Raw genomic sequence first — 21,908 nt, 5'->3', positions numbered from 1 at the left:
GAAGGAACTTCTGCCAGTTGGCCTATTTTCTGTAAAGGAAAGGGGTGAGTTGTTTATCTGCAGGGTTTGGGAGCTTTGGGTAACCATGAAATTGATGTAGGTGGAACTAAGGAGAGAAGAGTTTTAGAATTCTTTCTGTAGGGAAATTTATTAGTACCTTAATTTAAAATGGCCTGACCCTGAATTCCTCGGAGCCCTAAAAGAAGTCTTAGAGAATTGAAAAAAACAATATCCCTGGATCCAAAACATTATCTAAATGTTGTCAGAGTTGAGTCAGGATTCAACAAAATTTGCTTTTTTAAAAAAAGTTTTTATTTTTTTTGAGTCAGAGTCTTGCTGTGTCACCCAGGCTGGAGTGCAGTGGCATGATCTCGGCTCACTGCAAGCTCCACCTCCCGGGTTCACGCCATTCTCCTGCCTCAGCTTTCTGAGTAGCTGGGACTACAGGCGCCTGCCATCATGCCCGGCTAATTTTTTGTATTTTTAGTAGAGACAGGGTTTCACCGTGTTAGCCAGGATGGTCTCGATCTCCTGACCTTGTGATCCGCCCACCTCGGCCTCCCAACATGCTGGGATTACAGGCATGAGCCAACGTGCTCAACCTTTTTAAAAAAAAAAAAAAAAAAAGGCCGGGCGCGGTGGCTCAAGCCTGTAATCCCAGCACTTTGGGAGGCCGAGGCGGGCGGATCACAAGGTCAGGAGATCGAGACCACAGTGAAACCCCGTCTCTACTAAAAATACAAAAAATTAGCCGGGCGCGGTGGCGGGCGCCTGTAGTCCCAGCTACTCAGGAGGCTGAGGCAGGAGAATGGCGGGAACCCGGGAAGCGGAGCTTGCAGTGAGCCGAGATCGCGCCACTGCACTCCAGCCTGGGCAACAGCGTGAGACTCCGTCTCAAAAAAAAAAAAAAAAAAAAAAAAAAAAAAAGGGATCTCACCCTGTTGCCCAGGCTGGAGTGCAGTGGCACAGTCATAGCTCAGTGTAGCCTTGAATTCCTGGGCTCAAGTGATCCTCCTGCCTCAGCTTCCTGAGTAGCTGGGAGTACAGGTGCGTGCCAGTGTGCCCAGCTAAGCTTTGCTTTTTCATTAAATAATTATTTTTAGTTTTTACTTTTTGGACCACTCATTATTGGAAACTTTATTCTTTAGATCTGAAGGAGAGGAGCTCATGCCACCAATCAGTTACTTGACCAGCAGAGAATGCTCCTAAAATGGCTTCCTAGAATCTCTTTTGGGTTCTGCCACAGCATTTTGGATGGGTCTTGTGAGCCTCTGCTTCATGATCCCGGTTTCAGATTTAAAATTTGGAAAGTGAGTTTATGACTATGTCCATGTGTGACAAAATACATGGTGAGAAATCAGCATTGGGCAATAAATACAAAGTAGAGACAACAAAGTGAGGTGCTGCTCAACTTGAGATTCAGGTAGATCTCTTTCCTACTGATTTCCCCTCCTCTCTCATGGTCACATATGATGTGTTCGTGGCCTTCTGGGATGAATATATATACATCTGCTTCTTCTGCTATAAAACTAAGTAAAATTTGGATTTGTCTGCTGCTGGAAGAGTTTGGAATGGTATGTAGTTCAAAGCTTAGACCCTGCTTGAAAATTTTCCAGGATTGCTCTTGATTTGGAAGCTTTTTGTTCAGTTCTTCTGGATCAGCTAACCCTTGATGTTCCTCAAAATGAAAGAGAATTGTCTTCATGAATTTTCTGGCCAGCCTATGCCTATTTGAGCAGTTTAACCTTTCATGTACCCACTCAACCATGGACCTTTAGTTGTGCTATCTTAAATTTTAAATATAAATGTTCTGTCCATGAAGCCTAAAGAGACACAGGGCCCTGGATGCTTTCTTCTTTACTTACTTTTAACTGCAGCACTTTGTTAGTGGATTAGCTAATTTTGGTCAAGTCTATGAAAATATGCCTGGAAAAAGAGGCAAAAGTTGTAATCTGGTAAGCACTTGGATGATTTTCCCTGTATTTGGACCCTGCTCTCCTCTCCCAGTTATTTGTATGAGCTTGTGTGCTTGTAGGGGCTGAGAGCCTGTCTGTGTTTCAGTTTATCATTGTTGCCTCCAGACACTCATAGTTCCTTTGAGGTGGGTGAATGCTTAGTATTTATCCACTCACCTCTGGAGGGGATGTGTGGCCAAGGCTATGGAATAGTCTCAGGCCTTCTATGTGTGCGTGTGTTGGCACATACACACATGCTCCCACAAAATCTGGTACAGACCATACATGCACTTGCACAAGTATTAGGAGTACTAGGTATTTAAAAGGGGCTCAGTTTTTCCAACGTAGCTGGCAGAAATTTTGAAGACTCTAAATTACTGAATTACACAGTTTATCAAAAAGTCACTAGTGGTGGTTCCAAAATTACCAGAAGTCCACGAAGTGGAGCTACCCTGCTGAATGATCCTAGCTTATGTTACACACTGGTTTCTAATGGCTGGGTAAGCACAAAATGCTTGTTTTTTAAGTGCTTGGCAGGCACTAACACCTTTAAAATGAAAAAAGATGTAACCACTCAGTATAAGTTTTAAAATAATAAAAACCAAAAAAATTTTTTTGTGCCTACGTCGGGCTTATTCCATCTTGACTTTCATTAGGTTGATGTATTAAATGAATTTTACATTTTATTATTGTAACAATTAGAATCCTTTGCTATTGGCAAGGCTGACAGTTGAAGTTTGAGCAGAAAGATAAGTGTCCTGAGTGGCAGCTACATTTACTTGGGAATGCCTGTTATCCCTGTCAAAGCAAAGAGGTGGGTATCTTTGTGTCCTCTCCCTTTTGAAGGGAAACAGTTGGGATTCTAATGCAAACCTGAAATCTGTGGCAGATGCCAGAATGTACCATTTACAAAGCCCAGGGTCCCCAGAACAAAGTATTTCATTGATGTTCTGGTAATTTTCTTGCCTTTGGCAAGTTCTTGTAAGAATGGAAAGAAAGATAGTTTCTCTAGCATACTTTTTTTTTTCTTTTTGGCTTATAACAGGAAATATGGGTTTCTGTTAGTGTTCTATATTTTAAGTCTTTTGTTGCAATGTTCTGATCAAATGTTTATGATAGCATGGTTAAGGAGCTTATCCACATTCTTGGTTAGAAGATCAAGGGCAAGAGCTTGAAGGGCTGAGGAGATAATGAGCAGCTGTGTTCTTCCATTTTGTTAAACTGTTGCATTTTAGATTCCAGGTAAAAGGATTTTTCTAGTGCCTCAGCTGATTTCCCTTGCTTTGGTTGATGCAGGTGAGAAGGAAGAGCCCCCTTGGGTTCCTAGAAGATTGATGGGAGAGACTTCTGTGAAGCGAGTAGACTTCTTGAGCCCTTGCATAAGGGCTGTGTGACCATTAATCCTTGTCTGAGGGGTGCTTTGACAGTCTTGGGGGACATGTGTGCCTATCTCAGCCATCACTGACAAGTCTGGCTGGCTCATGAAGTCTGTGTTCTTCTAGATCACTACCCCTTCTACTGACAGTTTCCCACCCTGTTCCTTTCGTCGACTTGCCATGTGGCCCACATGGGTCAGGCCTCTGTGTTTGTACTAATGAACCTTATGCTTTCTTACTAGGAAGAGGAAGAACAGGAGGAAGAAGATGATGATGAAGATGATGACGACACCGATGATTTAGATGAGCTTGACACTGACCAGTTGCTGGAGGCAGAGTTGGAAGAGGATGACAATAATGAGAACGCAGGGGAAGATGGGGACAATGACTTCTCTCCGTCTGATGAGGAGCTAGCAAACCTTCTAGAGGAGGGAGAGGACGGGGAGGATGAAGACTCTGATGCAGATGAGGAGGTGGAACTGATCCTGGGGGACAGTAAGTATAGGGCAGAGTTCAGGCTGAACCTTGGCACCCAGGGCAAAATCTCTTCTTTTGTGCCTATACAACTTAGAGGGCAAAGCCATACCATGGTTCTGTGCCCCATAACTTGATTCACTGTTCTGGTCTCTTGAGGCAAAGCACCTTTGCATCTCTGCCCTCCTCTCCTTTCAGACTATGGAACCCAACCAAATGGCTGTCATCTCTTACCTTTCAAGTAGAGATTGGCAGACTTTTTCTGTAAGACTAGACAGTAAATATTTTATGCAGCCAGGAACGGTGGCTCATGCCTGTAATCCCAGCACTTTGGGAGGCTGAGGCGGGTGGATCACCTGAGGTCAGGAGTTCAAGACCAGCCTGGGCAACATGATGAAACCCTGTCTCTACTAAAAATACAAAATTAGCCAGGCATGGTGGCACATGCCTGTAAATCCCAGCTACTTGGGAGGTTGAGGCAGGAGAATCACTTGAACCTGGGAGGCGGAGGTTGCAGTGAGCTGAGATCACACCACTGCACTCCAAAGCACATATATATATGTGCTTTGTAGGCCATATGGCCTTTATTGCAGCTCTTCAACTCTGCTGTTGTAGTGAGAAAGCAGTCATAGACAATACATACATGAATGAATGTGGCTGTGTTCTAATAAAACTTTGTTTTGCAAAAATAGGCGGTGGGCTTGTAGTTTGTCAGCTCCTGCTTTAGAGAATTAGCCTTAGAATGAAAGGCCAAAGCGTAGCTCTCTGCTCAGAGGCAGGGCTAGAATCGGTCAGAAGTAGCCCCTCATGAGGTGCTGTTCTTTTTGGGGTGAATTATAAAGAAATGCAGGCCTTCTTGTGGAGAAGCCCTTTCGTGTCTCCCTTTGGCTAATCCCTTCTAACAGCCAAGGGACAAATATTTTCCCTTTGGCTTCTGGTTCATTCACTTCCTTTTATTTACCTTTTTTTCTTAATCCAAATTTTGAGGAACAAACTCCAGTTTTTCTAGTTACTTCCCATTAGGTTTCTGAAGTCAAGTTGTCCCCTGACTATGGTAATGAATCCTGCAAAAATCAGCAAATAATTCAAAGAGCCTGTTAGCTCTGCAGCTGTACATGAATCTTCTTACCAAGGCTGTATTTTGAGGAAGCTTGAGGGTGGGAGGGTAGGGTAGTGTCTTCTATCTGTTCATCTGCTGTTGATCAACTTCTGTTTTTTCATACTTGGAGGCTGAGGTGATTCAGTGGAGTAGGCCGAAGCCATGGTCAGACATTGGGCAAGTTTTAATGAACGTTTTTGTCATATGTGAATAGTGAGACATGGGAAACAAGTTATACCTCCTTTCAATTACAGGTAGTTAGCAGGGCAGGTTGGCAGGGTCAGCAAACAGCAGGCCAGCTGATGGTGGTGCTCCCAAAATAAGACAGCATCACTTTAATTATTCCATTCTTAATTTGAATATAAAGCCACTCAGTTTGTATTTGGCCTGTACAATTACTACCTCTTTTAGCTGTTTAGGAAATTCCTTCTTTCAAGCCAAAGGTATAATCTGGAAAACTTTTAACTCTTATCAGTTATGAGAATGTTGTTACTTTATGAGAATATTTACAATGTGAAAATAATGGATCACAACTTGAGGACGTCTCAGAGTGGACTTCAGAATTGAGGTGGAGATGCAGAGGTGGCATCTGGTGCACACTCCATAGCTCTTCTTGTGTTTCATAGAAGATCCCAGCTGCTGTCAGCAAGCAGAGCATTCTTAGCACCCATAGTTTTGCCTCACACTAATCCTTTAGAGCAGTAGCTTTGAACCTTACTGGGCTTATGAAGAGCCCTTTTAGGATAGGGTGAAAGCCATAGAAATGATAGCAAACTACACCCATGTGCCCCCATGTACCTTTACATAGGCCTTGGAGTCTGCGGGGACTTGATGATTCCAGATGCAGAGCACTGGCTCTAGGAAGAGAAACACCTTGATTCTGAGACTTTTTTTTTTTTTTTTTTTGAGACGGAGTCTCGCTCTGTCACCCAGGCTGGAGTACAGTGGCTCAATCTTGGCTCACTGCAAGCTCTGCTTCCCGGGTTCATGCCATTCTCCTGCCTCAGCCTCCCGAGTAGCTGGGACTACAGGCGCCTGCCACCACGCCCGGCTAATTTTTTGTGTTTTTAGTAGAGACAGGGCTTCACCTTGTTAGCCAGGATGGTCTCGATCTCCTGACGTGGTGATCCGCCCGCCTCGGCCTCCCAAAGTGCTGGGATATAGGCGTGAGCCACTGCGCCTGGCCTGATTCTGAGATCTTTATGTGTCTGTGCTTGTCAGCCCTGCCTCCGAAGCCTGTATGTTGTGGAGTGATAGGTTAAACACTACAGGGATTAATTATACCTAGATTGTCTTTGCCTTAGTGACCTTTCAGAATGGGAGGTCCCAACCAGGGTTTAGGACTGGGTCACTTCAACACTTGGAGAATGGGGAAAGGATAAGGAAGGTAGAGAAAGGCGTCCTATGATCTGACCACCAGAGGGGAGTTGGTGCCCAAGCCCTGGAGGTTTTCTCTCAGACTCTGAACCTGACAGTTATTTGCTTAAAGAAGATTGTGCTGTGATCTCGTTAAGCTGCATTTACAGTTCTTAGATGTGCGATAGCGTGGTTAAGATTCTTAGTTCTTAAGAGCTGCATAGCTGCTGGGCAGAAGGGTCTCAGGCCAGCGGGTCTGGCATTGTTGGCTTGTGGAGAGCACGAGTCCTGGGGGATGCGGTGGATGCTGCTGCAGGGATCGGGCAAGTTTGTGGTGTGGGGTGGGGACACGGTGCTGGACTTGGCTCTGGGGAGGAGGCCCTACACCTTCCTGTGACACTTCCTCCTGGAGCTCTTATAGCAGAGGAGCTGAGGCTTGCTTTGTTCAGCTGTGTTAGATAATAGTTCTTTGCCATCTCCATCTTGTTTTCCTACTCTTCACCAGTACAGTGTGCCCACTTAGACCCAGGAACACTGGTTTTGTCAGCCATTTCTTTTGCTTACTTCAAGACTTTTCTGTATCATTGCAATGCTTTTCTTGGTTTTCCTTTGTCCTCTTCAGTTTTCCTCCTAAAGGAAATTGTGTTTGGGGATGGTGAATGAAGGAAGGTTTGGGAACATGAATTGTTCTTTCTCTGTTTGTCTAAGAGTTGATTCTCTTAGGCACTGGAAAAGGCTGATGAGGGGATTCTTTGCATCTAGTGACTGCCCCTTAACACACTGGGCATTTGCAGGGCTCCAGCTCAGGGTTTGTCTGTTTTACGGGGGACCTGGTTAAAATGGTTTCATAGCCTCCTGAGCTACGAGTAATCAAATTGGGCACTGAGAACTTTCCTTTTCTTTGACTCAGTGAATATTAGAGTCCCTACAGCTAGGTACCCTGTTTCTTTCTGATTTTGATCAGCCAGACATGGTGTATCTACCTCATCTCGAGGGTCCTTTTTGCTACCACTTAAGTTTCACCCCTTAACAGATCCTTCCAGAAGTGTTAATGTGTCCATATGCTGCCAGAGAAGGCAGATTGTCAAGCAGAGAGGGTCCTCATCAGAGACAGTGCTGTCTTCCAGGGCGTCACACTGCTCCTGCTGGCCTCCTGCCTCTGGATGGGTAGCTGCTTCTCCTGTATTGCTGCAACTGGCCTGCACCTTTTTGGGAATATAATTTGCAGACCATATTCCGAAATTACAGAGGCATGAATGTAGGGTGACTATCTCTGTCTTGGTGGTTGGTGTTCTGAGGATCGAAGGGCGTGACTAAGGTATTTCAGAAAAGATACATCTCTCACTTTTGCCTGGTCTTAGCCTGCCTTTCTAGTAGTGGTCTCTTGAGGTCAGGCAGGCCTGTGCCCATCCTTGAAGGACACCAGAGGCCAAGGGCCATAGAGGCTCACTCACTGTCCCCTCAGCTCTGCCCCTCTGCAGCCATTTAAAGTGGCATGGGGGGGAAGCTTCAGATGGCACTCGCTTGATTCCTTCAGCGCCTCCCAGGCAGGAAGCAGGGGCACCGTGTCCAGGCCCTTAGGAGAGCAAAAGGTCCCAGGGAGAATACAGTTGCCAAGCAACAGGAGTATTCTCCAGAGCCAGCTCCAAGCAGTTAATTGATGTGTTTTCTTCTTTCTGGAAACTGGTATTTAACCTTGCTCGACCATGAATGTATATGAGTGCAGGTGCTTCCTTATGAAAGCTTCCTATAGGCCTAGTGTGTAATCTTGTCTCTCCCTATTCTTCCCTTTCAGCTGACAGCTCTGACAACTCTGATTTGGAAGATGACATCATCTTATCCCTGAATGAGTGAGGAACCATCACTGCTTGGAAGAGATTCTTGGCAGGCGAGAAACTGAGTCAAATGAATTCAGAACATATTCCCTTCTCTTTCTCCCAGGGCTGTCTGTCTTTTAAGGAGCTGCATGCCCTGCATTCAGAGGATTATGGCTTAGAGAGCCTCATTGGCACCCGAGAGTCCTTCCAGAAACAATAACAACCACAAAAATGACAACAGGGACTAGGCCCTACTCTGCACCCCTAACCCCCACCCCACACCATTTCCTAGAATGGACATATCTTTCAAGGGAAAAAAAAAAAACATGTCTCTGGGGTATTTCACAATATATTTTCTTTGTATAATGTTCTTTACTTAAAGAACAAGAAATAGTTTTTTATAAAACTTTAAAAAGGAAAAAAAAACAGGCATTTATAACTGAGGGTATGAACTTATATCCACCAGGTCTCTTGTCCCTGCACTTCATTTTCTTTGGAAGAAAATGATGTCTAAATAACAATATAGAGGCATTTTTACATACGTATTTAAATGAAAAGGAAAATCGTGGTTTCTTAAATTGATAAGGATTAAGAATATTTTATTATAAATATAATATATGATTTTTTAACCTGTTTTGTTGCCTCATATGCTGTCAGGTTAATTTGTTTTCCTTCGTGCCAGAGTGGGGGAGGAAGACACTCTGTCTGCTGGGTAAATGCCTAAATTCACTCACCTTCATGGTTTGGGGGCAGCATGGTCATTGTGGATATTGGTTTTGTGGAGTTGAGGGAACTTAGGATATAAGTTCACTCCCTCTATTTTTCTTTGTGATTCAGTTTTTCAAAAATCTTTTTTTCTTCCCTTTCTCCCCAATGTGGAAATTACAAATCAAAGGCCTTTTTCTTTAATGTAAAGTGTATTTATTTAAAAAAAATACAAAATAAACTACAAGTCTGTCTTTGTTTATGGCCTTTCCCTATTTTCTTTTACCCAAGTGGGGTGTGTCCCTTTTTTGCAGCTCTAGCCACGCCATAGAGGAGACACCTTCCAGGAGAGGCAGGGAGAGCATGTTCTGCCCACATAGAGCACTCCAGGGAGGAAAGTAGCTTACTCACAGTGTCTGCCCCTGCCCTGTAGCTCTCTCATGGGGAGGACCTGTTTTTGTAAGGGTAATGTGGAGAGAGGAGAAGTCAGGGCTGTGTCCCCTGTGGACGCAGCTCTCTGTCCTCATGTTCTGGATCCAGTAGGGCTGCTCCCAAGTACAGATTTGGTGGAACTGGAAAGGGAGGTATTCTGGGAAGTTTTGGAGGATGCAGCTGGCAAAGCTAAGGAGTGAAAGCATTTTGGCCTTCTGTGTAGCTGGGGCAACGGCCACTAATGTTTTCTGAGAGGGATTGTGACAGTGGACTTGAGCAGTCCTGGCAGGTTTGGGGTAGTGGAGCTTGGTCTGTGTTTGTAGAAAGATACTTCAGAGGCCCCTAAAATTGGCCTATGGTGAAACTGTGTAACCATCAGGCAAAGGACCAGGGATTTCTACCTTTTCACTCACCCACCCCACCCTGTTTTCCATTCCCACAATAAATACAAGATCATAGTCTCTTTCTTCGTTTGATTTTGCCCAAATAACAGCTGCTGAGTTTGTTACATAGGTATTATCCAGCTAAAGTGACTTCTCTCCCTTAACAGAGAGAAGAGGGGACAAATTTGTGAAGTAAACAAGAAACACAAGATGGCTAAAACTCTCCAGGGGCAGGTAAAGCCCTGCTGGGCTTAGGACCACTATAGAATTTGCTGTACACACTGAAGTGGGTCTGTGTCACACAGGTATTTCTTAGTCCTCTGGAGAGCAGAGGACTCAGCTCTTTTGCTTCATGCCTCACTTTAATGGTAGTTAACACTTAACCAGTGGAATAGTCTGACTGCTGGTACTGACCAGCATCAGAAGAAAACAGGTTAACAATCAAGAAGTAGTGAAAGCACTATATTCTAGTCATTAACTCAGTGGAGCCAGTCTCAACTCTGCTGGGAGCACCCACAGGTCTCTAAGGGGGAGATAGGAACTATAATAGGGAGGCAGAATTCGGGTTGGCTTGACAACACACCCTTAGGAACATGTGCTAAGGGGCTAAGGAAGCATCAGCTCTCTTCCTTATTCTACCAGGGCTCAAAATCGGAGTCACATAGGAGGCAGCATGAGAACAGTGGCACACCACCGGTGAGGCAAATGTTGCCTTTTTGTCTTTAAGCAACACCTTAGACAGGACCTGAACCCTGGGTGGGGTCACTGGATGCCTGAAGTAAGAGTTTTCTCACTGGGGCAGTTTCATAAAATCATCAGGGCATTGACCACCTGACTTCCCCTCACTAGTGCTGGCCAAGGCCTGAGAGTTCACAGAACCTGCTGGGTCTTAAGAGCCAGAGGAAGTGGTTGAGGGCCAAGAAAGAGAAGGAAGGTCATGCCAGGGTGTTACTCCTCACCAAAACTTGGCAGTTCTTTTTGGGTCCATGGGGCACCTTTCTCTGAAGAGGGGTTGGATAAGGCAAAGGTTGAAGTGTCTTCTCCAGGCACGTTTTCTAGCATGTTTCCTTTTACTTGGTTCTGTCTCAGAAAGCTGGGAGGTAGATTCTTCCGGGTCCTGAGCACCCGCTTCATGAAGGAAGATAGGTAGCCCAGAGAAGTTTTGGACTTACATACCAAGGCAGCTCTGGCCTGTGACTCAGGCGTTTGTTGGAGATCTGCAGGAAAAACCCTGCAGTGTGCCTTCAACAGGACAAGACCCACTCCTGTTTCTGGCAGTACCAGCTACCCTGGAATGGTGGCATGTCCTGCTGTACCTAGCTGACTTGCGTAGGTACCTAGCAGCTGTGACCACAGCTCAAGTAAAAACAGGCAAATAAACAAACATGTTTAACATGTCCTTGTGTTGCTGTTTTGTTACGAACGTGCTTGCTCTCTTGCGAAGCGCCTGTCCATTCCACATCACCGAGGGGTCTACAAGAGCACTGCCAAGTGTTCCTGTGGACCAGCGTGGCCTCTCCACAGCCTGCACTGAGCCCCAGCCTCTACTCTCAGGTGTCACTCATGCTGCCTCATCCCAGCTCAGGTAAGGGACCAGACCTGGCGAGAGGATGCCACGGCCAGCAGAATCTGGAGTTCCTGGTTATCTAGGGGCTCATTCGCTTACCAGAGCTTCTGTTCTCATCAGCCCTCACAGTGTTCCCTTTGAACATCCAAGGTGCCACACAGACACTCTGAACAATGGCATTTGGGGTGTTCCATGGTGACAACTGTGTGCTCTGGTTTTCCTCCCTGGCCCATACTGTCCACACCACCTCTGCATCCCTTCCCTCCCCAACTGGCTTGAGTGGCTTCAACCTCTAGCACTGCCTGACCCCTCAGTGACTTGTGACTTACCCCCAGAAAAATATTATTTCCCAATGGGCTCCACCTCAGCATCAGGGTGCAAAGTGTAGGCACATGCTCTGATCTTGCACCTAGGAAACCGTCACATCAGTTACCAAGGGCATCCCCTAGTCCACTGTGCTCCCCTGTAGCTTTGTAAAAGTACTTCAGTCTAGAGGTTCAGTATCCCCCACAAAGCTCTAGGTATGACTGGGCACGGGCCTGCTCTATTACCCATCAGCCCTGAACGACCCAGAGAAAGCCAAAAATCACAAACATCTAGGCAAAGTTCATGAGTAAATCCAAGGAAGGCTGCCTCCAACCCTCCATTCCAGTATTCGGACTGCTGGGCCCCTGGGAATATGAGGCAACTCCGTCTCCCAACGCTGGATATCCCCGGGCTGAGTGAGGCTAGAAAGGAGGCCAAAACAGAGGGAGCCTGGACAGATCAGGGGCCCTGAGACCCCCTGGCATCAACAGTGCACAGCTTCTCTTTGTACAAGACTACACAGCTGCTGAAGGCTACCTGCTGCCAAACATGCTGAGTGGGCACTCTGTCCAACAGCCACAGCTCAAACTGATGATGGACACACACACCGTTTAGGGAAGAAAGAAACCATCAGTAGCTGCTAACCACAGGCCTTGGGCTCACCCCATCCCTTCCTTTGCATGGGCTCTACTCGGGCTTGTGTGGCAGGGTCCAGAGCCCAAACTGAAGCTTGCCTGTCAGCCAAGATAAAAATGAGTGATTAGAGTCCAGACTCAGCCTGAAGAACTGAGAGGCTGAGAGTGACCTATGCAGCAGTGGTGCTGGAAAGATGACGTAGGACATTCGTGTACATGCACTAGGGAAGTCTTCGATTCTTAGCTTGATTAAACCAGGACTCTGAACAGGTTTAAAAATCCATCCTGACAAAGGTTTTACTGACAACTTTCCATACAGTTGGTCAAAAAATAAAAAAATACAGAACCACAGCAGACAGTATCTTGTACACTAGAAATCAACATAACCGGATTCCCTTCTCATCATTGTTAAAAAAAAAAAAAAAAAAAAAAAATTCCCCCAAATTCTAAGAACTTAGTTTTGGTGCTGGACAGGACTTTGATCCCCACCCAAATGAACCAAAATAACCCAGGAGATAATTCAAACCAAAGTGGTAAGGTAGACAGGGGATCAGATTTTTAAAATAACTGCTTTTGTGACACAAACATGACGCTGGGAAAGACAGGCTTGGGCTAGGCAGTGTCTCTGACGATGACTATCACCATGTGTTCTTCTTCTAGTTTGCCCAATGTCCTTAGTGCTGACTGGAGGTACTGCTGGGAAAAGTCGCAGGGTGGGAAGGCGTAGAGCATGCCTGTGCCATCTCTGCCCTTGGACCCCCCCACTGGCAGGCTGATCACCCCTGCGGCCTGCTTCTGTTTCAAGTAGGAGACCAGGTTCCTGAGAAGCCGCCTCTGCAGACCTGGCTCCACTGTGGGCATCCCCTCAGTGCCAAGCCCACTGGGGGTTGCCTGGGTGGCTAAGAGGACCGCATAGCCATTGGGGCTCCCCTGCTTGATGCGTCGTGTGACCTCATCGAGCTTGGGCTGGTCCAGTCGAAGGCGCTGGGCGATCTTCAGCTGGGTCAGCTTGCTCCCAGAAGTGTGGTCTTTGAGCAGACTGCTGATTACCCCCTGATCCCCCTCTAGGATGTGCATAGACGTGGGGAAGCAGCTGTTTTTCAACACCAGAAGCCCATTCCAACCCAGCTGTAGTGTCTGAGCATACTCTGAAAGATTCTTCAGCTTTTTGGTCTCATGTTTTGGCTCTTCAAGAGGCTTGGGCTCGGCCTCCGTGGGCCGGTGATTGCGCTCGCTGTCTCTTGTCTTCTTCCCATGGGAAGAGTCTGCAGCCTCGTGGTGGTGGTGGTGGTGGCCCCGTTCCTCAGCCCCGTGTCTGCTGTTGCTGAGGGAGTTGCTGCTGGACTCCTTGGTCCCTTCACTGGAGTGGTTCTCCTTGCGGCTGCGCTCAGGGGTGCGGTCGGAGCCCCGCTCTGACTGCTGCCCACTGCCCTTGGTCCTGCTCCGTTCCTCATAAGGGGAGTGGGTTGTCCTCCCACGGTCACTGGAAAGGCTCCTCCGTTTCCGCCTCTCTTCCCAGGGCTTGGGCAAACCACGGTCCCCATCTCCCCCCCAACGCTCACCACTCCTGCTGCGCACTGAGCGACTGTAGCCCTCAAGGCTGTTTCGGCGGTCAGAGCTTTTACTGGGGCTGGTCCAGTCCCCTTCCAAAAAAGTCCGGTCTCGGTCTGAGTACAGAAGGTGTGGGGGCGTCCTGTCCCGCACCAGGTCGGAGTCCAGGTTGCGGTGCCGGGTGTATCCATCTGTCAGCAGCTCATAATGCACAGGGAGTGGTGAGGGCTGGTACTGCTGGGGGTACCGAGTCTCCTCTGCTTTGGCAAAATCCACGCGGAGCCTGCGGTCTGGTCCACCCAAGGGAAAACCCCTCATTTTAGCACAGGCGGCCTGGGCTGCATCCAAGCTCTCGTACTGGATATAGGCAAAGCTATCCCCTTTGACGTGATCAATGGTCCGAATGCTCCCAAAGCGGTCAAACTCCCGGGCCAGAGCTGCCAGTGAGGTGTTAGGTCCCAGGCCACCCACCCAGAGACGAGTGGTGGGGTTGGCCTTGCCATAGCCTATCTTAATGGGGTTGCGACCAATCACTCGGCCCGACATGGCCACCTTAGCCCTATGGGCCATGTCCAGGTTCTGGAACTTGAGGAAGGCATAGGCACCACCTTGGCCACGGGCAGGTCTCTTGATGACCACCTCCTCGATGATGCCATATTTCTCGAAGGCCCGTCGCAGCTCCACCTCAGATACGCTGTGGTCCAGGTTCCCAATGAAGAGGTTGCGCGTGGCCCGCTGGTCGTCCTCGGGCATCAGGTCCTCCTCACACACAGTTGGGTAGCCATAGGGGCGCCCACGGTCGTCGTACAGCCCGTAGTAGTCCAGGGCCCGCTCTCGGGACAGTCCCACAGCGGCGGCAGCGGCGGCATCCAGGGCGAAGGCTGCGGCGGCGTGGCGGGCGCGGGGCTCCCGCAGGGGCGGGGCAGCGACGGGGGACAGCGAGCGCTGCTTGTACTGGTAGCCTCCGTGCAGCGGAAGGTAGCCGAGCGGGTCGGTGGGCGCGGGCGGCCCTGGGGGAGGCGTGGAAGCGGCGGCGCTGCTGCTGCTACTTCGCCGACTGCTCCCGCCGCCGCCGCGCAGGTACACGGGCTCTACCTTGAGCGGGCGGTCGTAGAGCAGCAGCTGGCGGGCCAGGGCGTGCTGGCGGGCCTCGCGCGCGTCTTGTGGGTGCCGGAAGTTCACGTAGGCCACACGGCCCAGCTCAGGCGTGTGCGACAGGCGGAGGCTGATCTCGCCGAAGCGCTTGAACTGGTGGAAGAGCCGGTCTTCGAGGTGCTCGGCAGGCAGCGCGGGGCTCAGGCTGCTGATGAGCAGCGTCTTGTACTCAGGCGCGGCTGCGGATGAGCCGGGACCCGCGGGCTCGGCCCCAGGCGGTGGCGGAGGCGGCGGCAGAGGAGACGCGCGGGGCGACAAGCCGGAGGCGCCCGGGTCCCCCGAGGCCTTGCCGCCGCGTCCCCCGCCGCCAGCGCCGGAGCCCGAGGAGCGCCCGCTACTCGCGCGGTGATTCGCGTCCCCGGTGCCGCGGCCGTCGCGATGCCCGCCCCCGCCGCTTCCGCTGCCGCGGGGTTTGTCGCGGGCCCGCGCTGGAACCGGGTGCTTGGCGCCGCCAGAGGCCTTGTGCGCCGCCCGCCGCCCGCCCGCCTCCGCCTCCCGTTCGCGCTCCCGCGGACGCTTGGCCGACGATGACGAGCCGCGCCCGCTCGGGCTAGAGTCTCGCTCGCTCTGCCGCTTCATGGCGCTGGCGCGGCGGGCGGGCGGCCCGTAGGTTTCTCACAGCGGCGGCGGCGGCGGCCGAGGAGGCAGCGCCCCCGGCGCCGCCATCTTGGACAAAAGGACTCGGCGCGGCGGTGGCGGCGGGGCGGGGCGGGAGCGGCGCCTAGGGGCCGGGCATTGCGTTATCAAGCTGCGCCGGCCGTGCCACGTGACCCTGCGGCGGGCGGGGCGAGACCCGCGCCGGGCCTGCCTCATCGCGCAGCGTCGCCCAGTGCCATGTGACCCTGTGAGTGCCGGGTGAGTGGGCCTGGGCCGCGCGCTCTGCCGCCACCGCGCGGCCCGTATGGCAGATGCTTGAGGCTACGCGGAGCGTAGGGAACCCTGAGAGGCCGGCGGGACGACCTAACGCTTTGTGCTCCCTGGCGTGCTTTGCCGCTTTGGGTCCAACTACCTCCTCCTGCAGGCGCTGGAGCCCGCGCTGATTGGAGCAAGAGTGACAGTTTCCATGGGCGTTGGGGTCTGGGGCATTAACCCAGTCAGTGGTCTCTTTAGTATCCCCTCAGTCCCAGGACTAGGCTTGAGCAAACCCCGCATCACCCTCCTTGGCTTCTCCTGCCTGGGATCTGGGGTTGACAGCCCCAAGGACTAATGCATGCCCTTCCTTAGCCCCTGTCCAGGATCCAAGGCCCACATTCCGCGCATTCTCCACGTGTAGGTTCACCTGCAGGAGTCCCCGAAAAGGCCATGAGGACAATTGTTGTCATTCAGGTAAGCGGAGACAAGCCTGCAGTTGCAGTTCAGTTGGAATAGACTCTCTAACACCACTCTTGGGTCCCACCCTCTTCTGTGGGCATCTGGGCAGACAGCAGGCTGGAAAGGTAGGGCCACAAGAGCTAAGGGGCCATATGCACAGATAGTGCCATATGCACTATGAAGAGGCCATATGCACAGATAGTGCCAGCCGTTATCAGTTTGCCACGCTGACCCTTCGTTGGCCAGTACCCTCCTGTTCATCACCTTCAGGAGAACCTCTTCTCCCCAGGTGAGGTGAGGGAAAAGGTGCCCAGGTGCTCAAGCCTATTGAGGAAGCTTTCATTCTCCAAGGACAGTTGCTGGAGCCATGGTAGAACCTGACCCAATTCCCGGCACAGAATCCTTGCGATGGGGAAGAGCACACCACGTCATGGCATCTTCTCACAATGAGAAAGCAGCTCCTGGAGCAGCTCAGGCAGGTGCAGGGGGAAAGGTCTTGGAAGAAAGCAACGGGTTCCACAGCAGCCTGTAAGGCCTCCTACTGGCAAACTGAGCTTAGGAGACACAAGTGATCTGAGGCAAGAGCAATTCCTTGGAAAGCACTGGTTCTTAGTTCGTCCTTTCAGGTGGTTTCTACAGGTGTTTTCATTGAGCCACAGCTCACACTAACAACTGGGTTTCCTAAGCACCAATGCCACAGAGCGTGGCTTAAGCAGCAGACTCTAGAAAAACCCTGGACCTCGTAAACAAAGGCAAAAGGCAGCTTCCCACTCCCTCCTTGTATAAGCTGACTCCTCCTAGTCTTGCAAAAACTGGAATAGACATCAGAGGCTTGGAATGGACAAAAAAGCAAGTAGGTGGCCAGGCCAACAGCATTGAGATGTCAGTGCTGACATGCACTGTTATTGAAGGCATCCTTGCGGAAAACCACACTCCACACACCCTGTCTTGCTTGTACGGAGCCACAATTTAAGGCCCTCCAATGTATCCAGACTCACTCCTCCTAAAGCTGTGGCCTCCAGCTCTCTTGGGTGGCTAAGACATATGGTATCAAGGGGCAGGGTATCAAGCCCAGCACCCCCTACCTCCTTTCTGCTGAGGTGCCTGCTGCCCTCTAGTGGCACACACCCAGGCACATCAGCGGGCCCTAGCCCCTATGTCCTGCTCTGGTCTTTGCAGCACTGGTGGGTTGAGGGATAAATGGAAATGAATATCCCCCCAAACTTTGCAACTGGAAAGCATAAACTGGTAGGAACCTTCTGGGGCAAAACCCCATTTCAGTATTCACCATAATTCTCCACAGACAGCTAGAAATTTTTTTTCTTTAATAAAAAAATCCCAGACACACTTTGAAGTCCTAGAGTACACCAGCAACAGAAGGAAGGGAATCCCCTCATGGGGGTACTGTAGGGCCAGCATCATCAGGAAAGCTCCAGGCTTCACATCTGATACAGTATTGTCAGGAACCCACTTAAAAAATAAATTACAAAAAGGCTGTTTTGGGAGCAAGCAGTTGAACTGTTTTTTCCCCCTCAGGTGCAACAGAGATTGAGCAGACTACAAATCAGTCCGTGCACTGGCTGCCTTGGGGGCATATTTAGGCATCAGTTCATTTATCTTCCGGATGTAGTCAGACTTTTCTGCACAGCCTTTGCATGTCTCCCCCCAGTCATCCAGAATCTTCTTCAGCTCTTTAACTCGGAGCTTCTTCAGGTCCACTGTGCTCAGGTCGATCTGCTTGTCTGGAGGAGAGAGCACGGAGAGTCACTGGCTAGGTGGAGCAGCCGCAGTCCCCCAGTAGTCCCAGAATATATCACTCCCTGAATGGCCAAACCAGCCCTACTGGTTTCAGAGGAAGAGACATTTCCAGACACATTTACAGGCATGTCAGTGCCTACTGCCACCACAAGAGGGAACTAGCCTCTTCACCAGGAAGGCTGGCCACATATTGTGTCTACTACAGATATGCAGTGTGGACAAGGATAGGGACAGAGGCCACACTGTCCTTACAAGAGAAACGTGGTTCCCATCTTCCAAGGGCCTCTGACATAGTCACCACAGACTAACAGCTCCAGGCTGGTGACAAAGAGCAGCCCTGCTCAGGCCCTTGAGGAACTTACTCTCCATGACCACAGTGACCTGGAGCCAACTGGACCTGTACCAGGATGACTCTCAGAAGACCCAAGTGGGCGAACACAGGTCCTTGGCCATTCAAGTTTTTCAGAAGATGCCCTGTTTCTGAAGACTGGGACTATGTACAACCAGAGACCCAGTCAGCAAGAGAGATGCTGTAGTTCCTAACTCTTGGGCTTGCATACTTGGACATAGCGTTTCTTTTCAGAATAGTAAAGATCACTGGGGCTTCAGAGCTGGCAGCCAGAACCAGCCTGTTAAACCCAAGTCGTACCATGTCACTTCTCTGCTCAAAAACTCCTAATGCTCCTAACTTCATGCAAATTAAAAGCCCTCACCAGCCTGCAATGCTCTCTGACTTGCCATGCCACTGGCCACCTTTATCCTGCCTGTAGCCTCTGCCTGGAATGCTCTTCCATTAGTTGGCCTCTTGGCTAATCCTCACCTCCTTCAAAGTTTGCTGAAATATCACCTATTCAATAAGGCCTATTCTGACCTCCACCCACTTCCATGCCAGAGCCCTCCAGCATTTAGCACCATCTGTCAAACGATACAATCCACTCATGACTCTAGCTCATCATTTTCCTCTCCCAGATGGGAAATAAACCCAGAAGGTACACAGCATTCATTAAGTAAGGACTAGGCGTACTCACCATACTTTAGCTCACAGATCTGGCTGTCCTTCTTCTTAAGCTTCTCACAGATCTTCTCCACAGGGATGTGGTGGGCCAGAGGCTTTGATACCTCATTGATGATTTTGGTGGCTGCATCATCTGTGGCCCCGATATAGTAGCACTGCATCAAGAAAGGACAGTGGCCTTCAGGAGGTGCTTGAGAGCCATCGCCTCCAAACATACTGACACCTTGAAACATCATCTCTCTGGTAGGGCCTAACTTTTTTTTTTTGAGATAGGGTCCCCCTGTCGCCCAGGCTGGAATGCAGTGGCACTATCATGACTCCCTGCAGCTTCAATCTGTTGGGTGGTGATCCTTCCCACTCAGCCACCCTAGTAGCTGGTCTACCAGTGTGGGCCACCACATCCAGCTAATTAAAACTTTTTTTTTTTTTTGAGACAGAGTTTCGCTCTGTCACCCAGGCTGGAGTGTAGTGGCATGATCTCGGCTCACTGCAACCTCTGCCTCCCAGGTTCAAGCAATTCTCCCTGCTTCAGCCTCCTGAGTAGCTGGGATTAGAGACGCCTGCCACCATGCCTGGCTAATTTTTGTATTTTTTAGTAGACACGGGGTTTTGCCATGTTGGCCAGGCTGGTTTTGAAATCCTGACCTCAGGTGATCCACCCACCTCGGTCTCCCAAAGTGCTGGGATTACAGGTGTGAGCCACCGTGCCCAGCTTAAACATTTTTTTGTGGAGATGGGATTTCACCACTTTGCTCAGGCTGATCTCAAACTCCTAAGCTCAAGCAATCCTCCCACCTTGGCCTCCCAAAGTGCTAGGATGACAAGCATGAGCCACCGCACCTGGCCCACAGCTGCATTTTTCAGTGCCCTGCCTGTACTGGTAGTCAGATTCAGTCAGTGTAAACCCTGGACTCTTAACACATGCTCAGTCCAAGCTGGCAGCCACCAAATGAGTTTAAGTGTCACCAGGGTTCAAATCTTTAACAGATAAGCCAGAGACTGCCAGGGAAATTAAAGTTAGAAAACCCATTGCTTCACTAGGGCTCTTGTCTTGATTTGGCCCTTGCCTATCCTGTGGGCACCCTGTCACCTTCTCCTGTCCACATACATGCCAAACTCGTTCAGGCCTCTGGGCACTCACACTGCTGTTTCCTGTATGGGATGTTCTTATCTCACTTCAATGATAACCTTTCCTCAGAGACTTCATGGCCACTCTAAATCAGCACCTAATGGTCCATTTTCTTCATGACACCCAGACACTGCATTATTTGTGTGCCTGACTGTCACTTCTTTCCCCTGATACTCCCAGTGCCCAGCACATAGTAGGTGCTTAATAAGGACTAACAGGATTAAAAAAAAAATCACAGTTGCAGAATACATGCCTGCTTTGGGAAGGACATAGAAACACTTCAGTCTCACATTAGTTTATGGAGAGTAGCTGGCTTCCTGAATAGAGAGGCGGGCAAGGCCTTTTATCAAAAGGCTAGTGAAGCTGAGGGTTAACATGAGCCAGGCCAGTTGGGGAGGGTCACCAACTACTTACCAACCGATTCTCTTTGCCTCTTGCTTCTCGGCAGAACTTTATAAGCTCGTTTTCAATAGTGGCTGGTGAGAATGTGACATCTCTGTCTTTGAGGTCCTGGTAAAATCTTCCCAGATAAGAAATACAAACTGGAAAAGAGAGGGACGGGAGATGCTCAGCAATCACCAAGCTGTTCCAATCCACCAGGAAGGAACTCCGCCAACAATTTTAATAGGAGACATGAGGATGAATCATTAGAGGTGAGCTTTTCCATCACCGATTTTTCTCAGTTGCCTACAGGTAGACGGAACCCGGTTCAAGGTGGCAGGGGTCCCCTGGTACACCCAGGTAATCAAAAGACCAAGCATCACCCAATGACCTATAAACGACTCCTCCCTGCTCCTTTCATCAAGTTTAAGCCCATGGTGAACACGTGTCCTTGAGACGGGACTCACTGTGACCTCGTAAATGGAGAGACTGGAAGGTGAGGAGAAAAACCATCAAAATGCTGCTGCTAATTTCCAAATACAACAGCGCACCCAGAGGTGCAGCTTCGTGATCCCAACAGACAGGGCGCAGCACCCACGGCCAGCCCTGGGGCTCCCGACGTCGGACGGGGAGCGGTAACCTCTGGACGGTGGTGGGGACAGTAACTCAGGCGTGATGGAGATTTCAGGCCAAGTTTTCAACGGGATCTAGTCTCAACTTTTCCTCGTCGGACCAATGTTTTCTAGGCCCGGGCAAGATTTACTAGGGCGGGCGCCAGAGCCTCCTCGTGCAGGCCCCGCCGGGACCCCCCGTCGCCCCCGCCCTCGCCCCCGCCCTCTTGGCCCCCGCCGTCTGGTGATTTTGTGGGGTTCAGCGCCGTCGCCAGAACGGTCACGGAGCGCGGCCCCAGGCCCCCCATCCAGCACCTTCGCAGTCGCCTGGCCGCAGCGCCCGGCCGCCCGGCAGCACGCTCAGAGCCAGCGCCACCGCCAGCCCCTGCGTAGCCCACATCCTCCTCCTCCTCCTCCGCTGCTGCCGCCGCCGACCGACTAAACCGCACCCGCCGCGCCGCGCCGCCTCCAAGTCCCGGCCGCGCGCCGTAGCTCCCCATTGGCGGCGGGCCCTCCGCGCCCTCCCACACGCCACATCTCCATTGGTCCATAAGCCGTGGAGCCCAGACGGGCGGCTCCACGCTACCCTCCCTCATTGGCTGGTGGTGTCTGAGCCCTAGACAGTTGTCGGCCGCTGATTGAACCCGGGCCGGCCGCAGGAAGCGGCTACAGCAGCGACGGAAACGGCGTGGGCCACCATATTGGGTAAGGGCAGCGACTCTACTGAGGCTGGGTACCGCTAGCTGAAATGGGGTTCGCCACTGCCTTACATCTGTTGAGTTGACCCGCGTACCCCTGCTCTGGGCCCCAGGCTTGCTCGAAAAACCCTGCGGATTTCCTCGCCCGGACTCCGACTCGTGGCGCAGTTGTTCTGGGGTCAGCCAAGACAGCA

General features: G+C 50.5%; 3 protein-coding genes across 13 annotated transcripts in view; 1 reads left to right on the top strand and 2 right to left on the bottom strand.

The window, feature by feature from the left end:
- LOC105480631 (DDB1 and CUL4 associated factor 1) overlaps positions 1-12,551 on the top strand; it is a 110,360-nt gene extending 97,809 nt beyond the window's left edge. For 5 of the 11 annotated variants that reach the window (XM_071091790.1, XM_071091787.1, XM_071091791.1 and 2 more), the window contains 2 exons: positions 3,574-3,826; positions 8,056-9,042. In XM_071091790.1, coding sequence (XP_070947891.1) covers positions 3,574-3,826; positions 8,056-8,114 — 312 coding nt within the window. In that variant the 3' untranslated portion in view covers positions 8,115-9,042. Of the gene's footprint in view, positions 1-3,573; positions 3,827-8,055; positions 9,043-9,764 lie in introns of those variants that run through there. The other 6 variants (XM_071091788.1, XM_071091789.1, XR_011620063.1 and 3 more) reach the window with 5 other exon arrangements.
- Positions 12,552-12,639: 88 nt separating this feature from the next.
- Positions 12,640-15,517, bottom strand: LOC105480506 (RNA binding motif protein 15B). Its single transcript, XM_011739487.3, has one exon. The coding sequence runs from the start codon at positions 15,388-15,390 to the stop codon at positions 12,718-12,720; it is 2,673 nt and encodes an 890-aa protein (XP_011737789.1). The 5' UTR covers positions 15,391-15,517; the 3' UTR covers positions 12,640-12,717.
- A 1,907-nt stretch (positions 15,518-17,424) lies between these two features.
- LOC105480502 (mesencephalic astrocyte derived neurotrophic factor) lies at positions 17,425-21,574 on the bottom strand. The gene is given in 5 exon segments (XM_011739479.2): positions 17,425-17,864; positions 18,909-19,050; positions 20,439-20,566; positions 21,332-21,523; positions 21,526-21,574. Coding segments are annotated over 5 exon segments (681 nt in total). The 5' UTR covers positions 21,560-21,574; the 3' UTR covers positions 17,425-17,679.
- Between the last annotated feature and the right edge of the window lie 334 nt (positions 21,575-21,908).

Source organism: Macaca nemestrina, chromosome 2 (assembly GCF_043159975.1).
Source record: "Macaca nemestrina isolate mMacNem1 chromosome 2, mMacNem.hap1, whole genome shotgun sequence".
NCBI lineage: Eukaryota > Metazoa > Chordata > Mammalia > Primates > Cercopithecidae > Macaca > Macaca nemestrina.
Note: the sequence above shows the minus strand (reverse complement) of the source record. Positions and strands in the feature narration are given on the sequence as shown.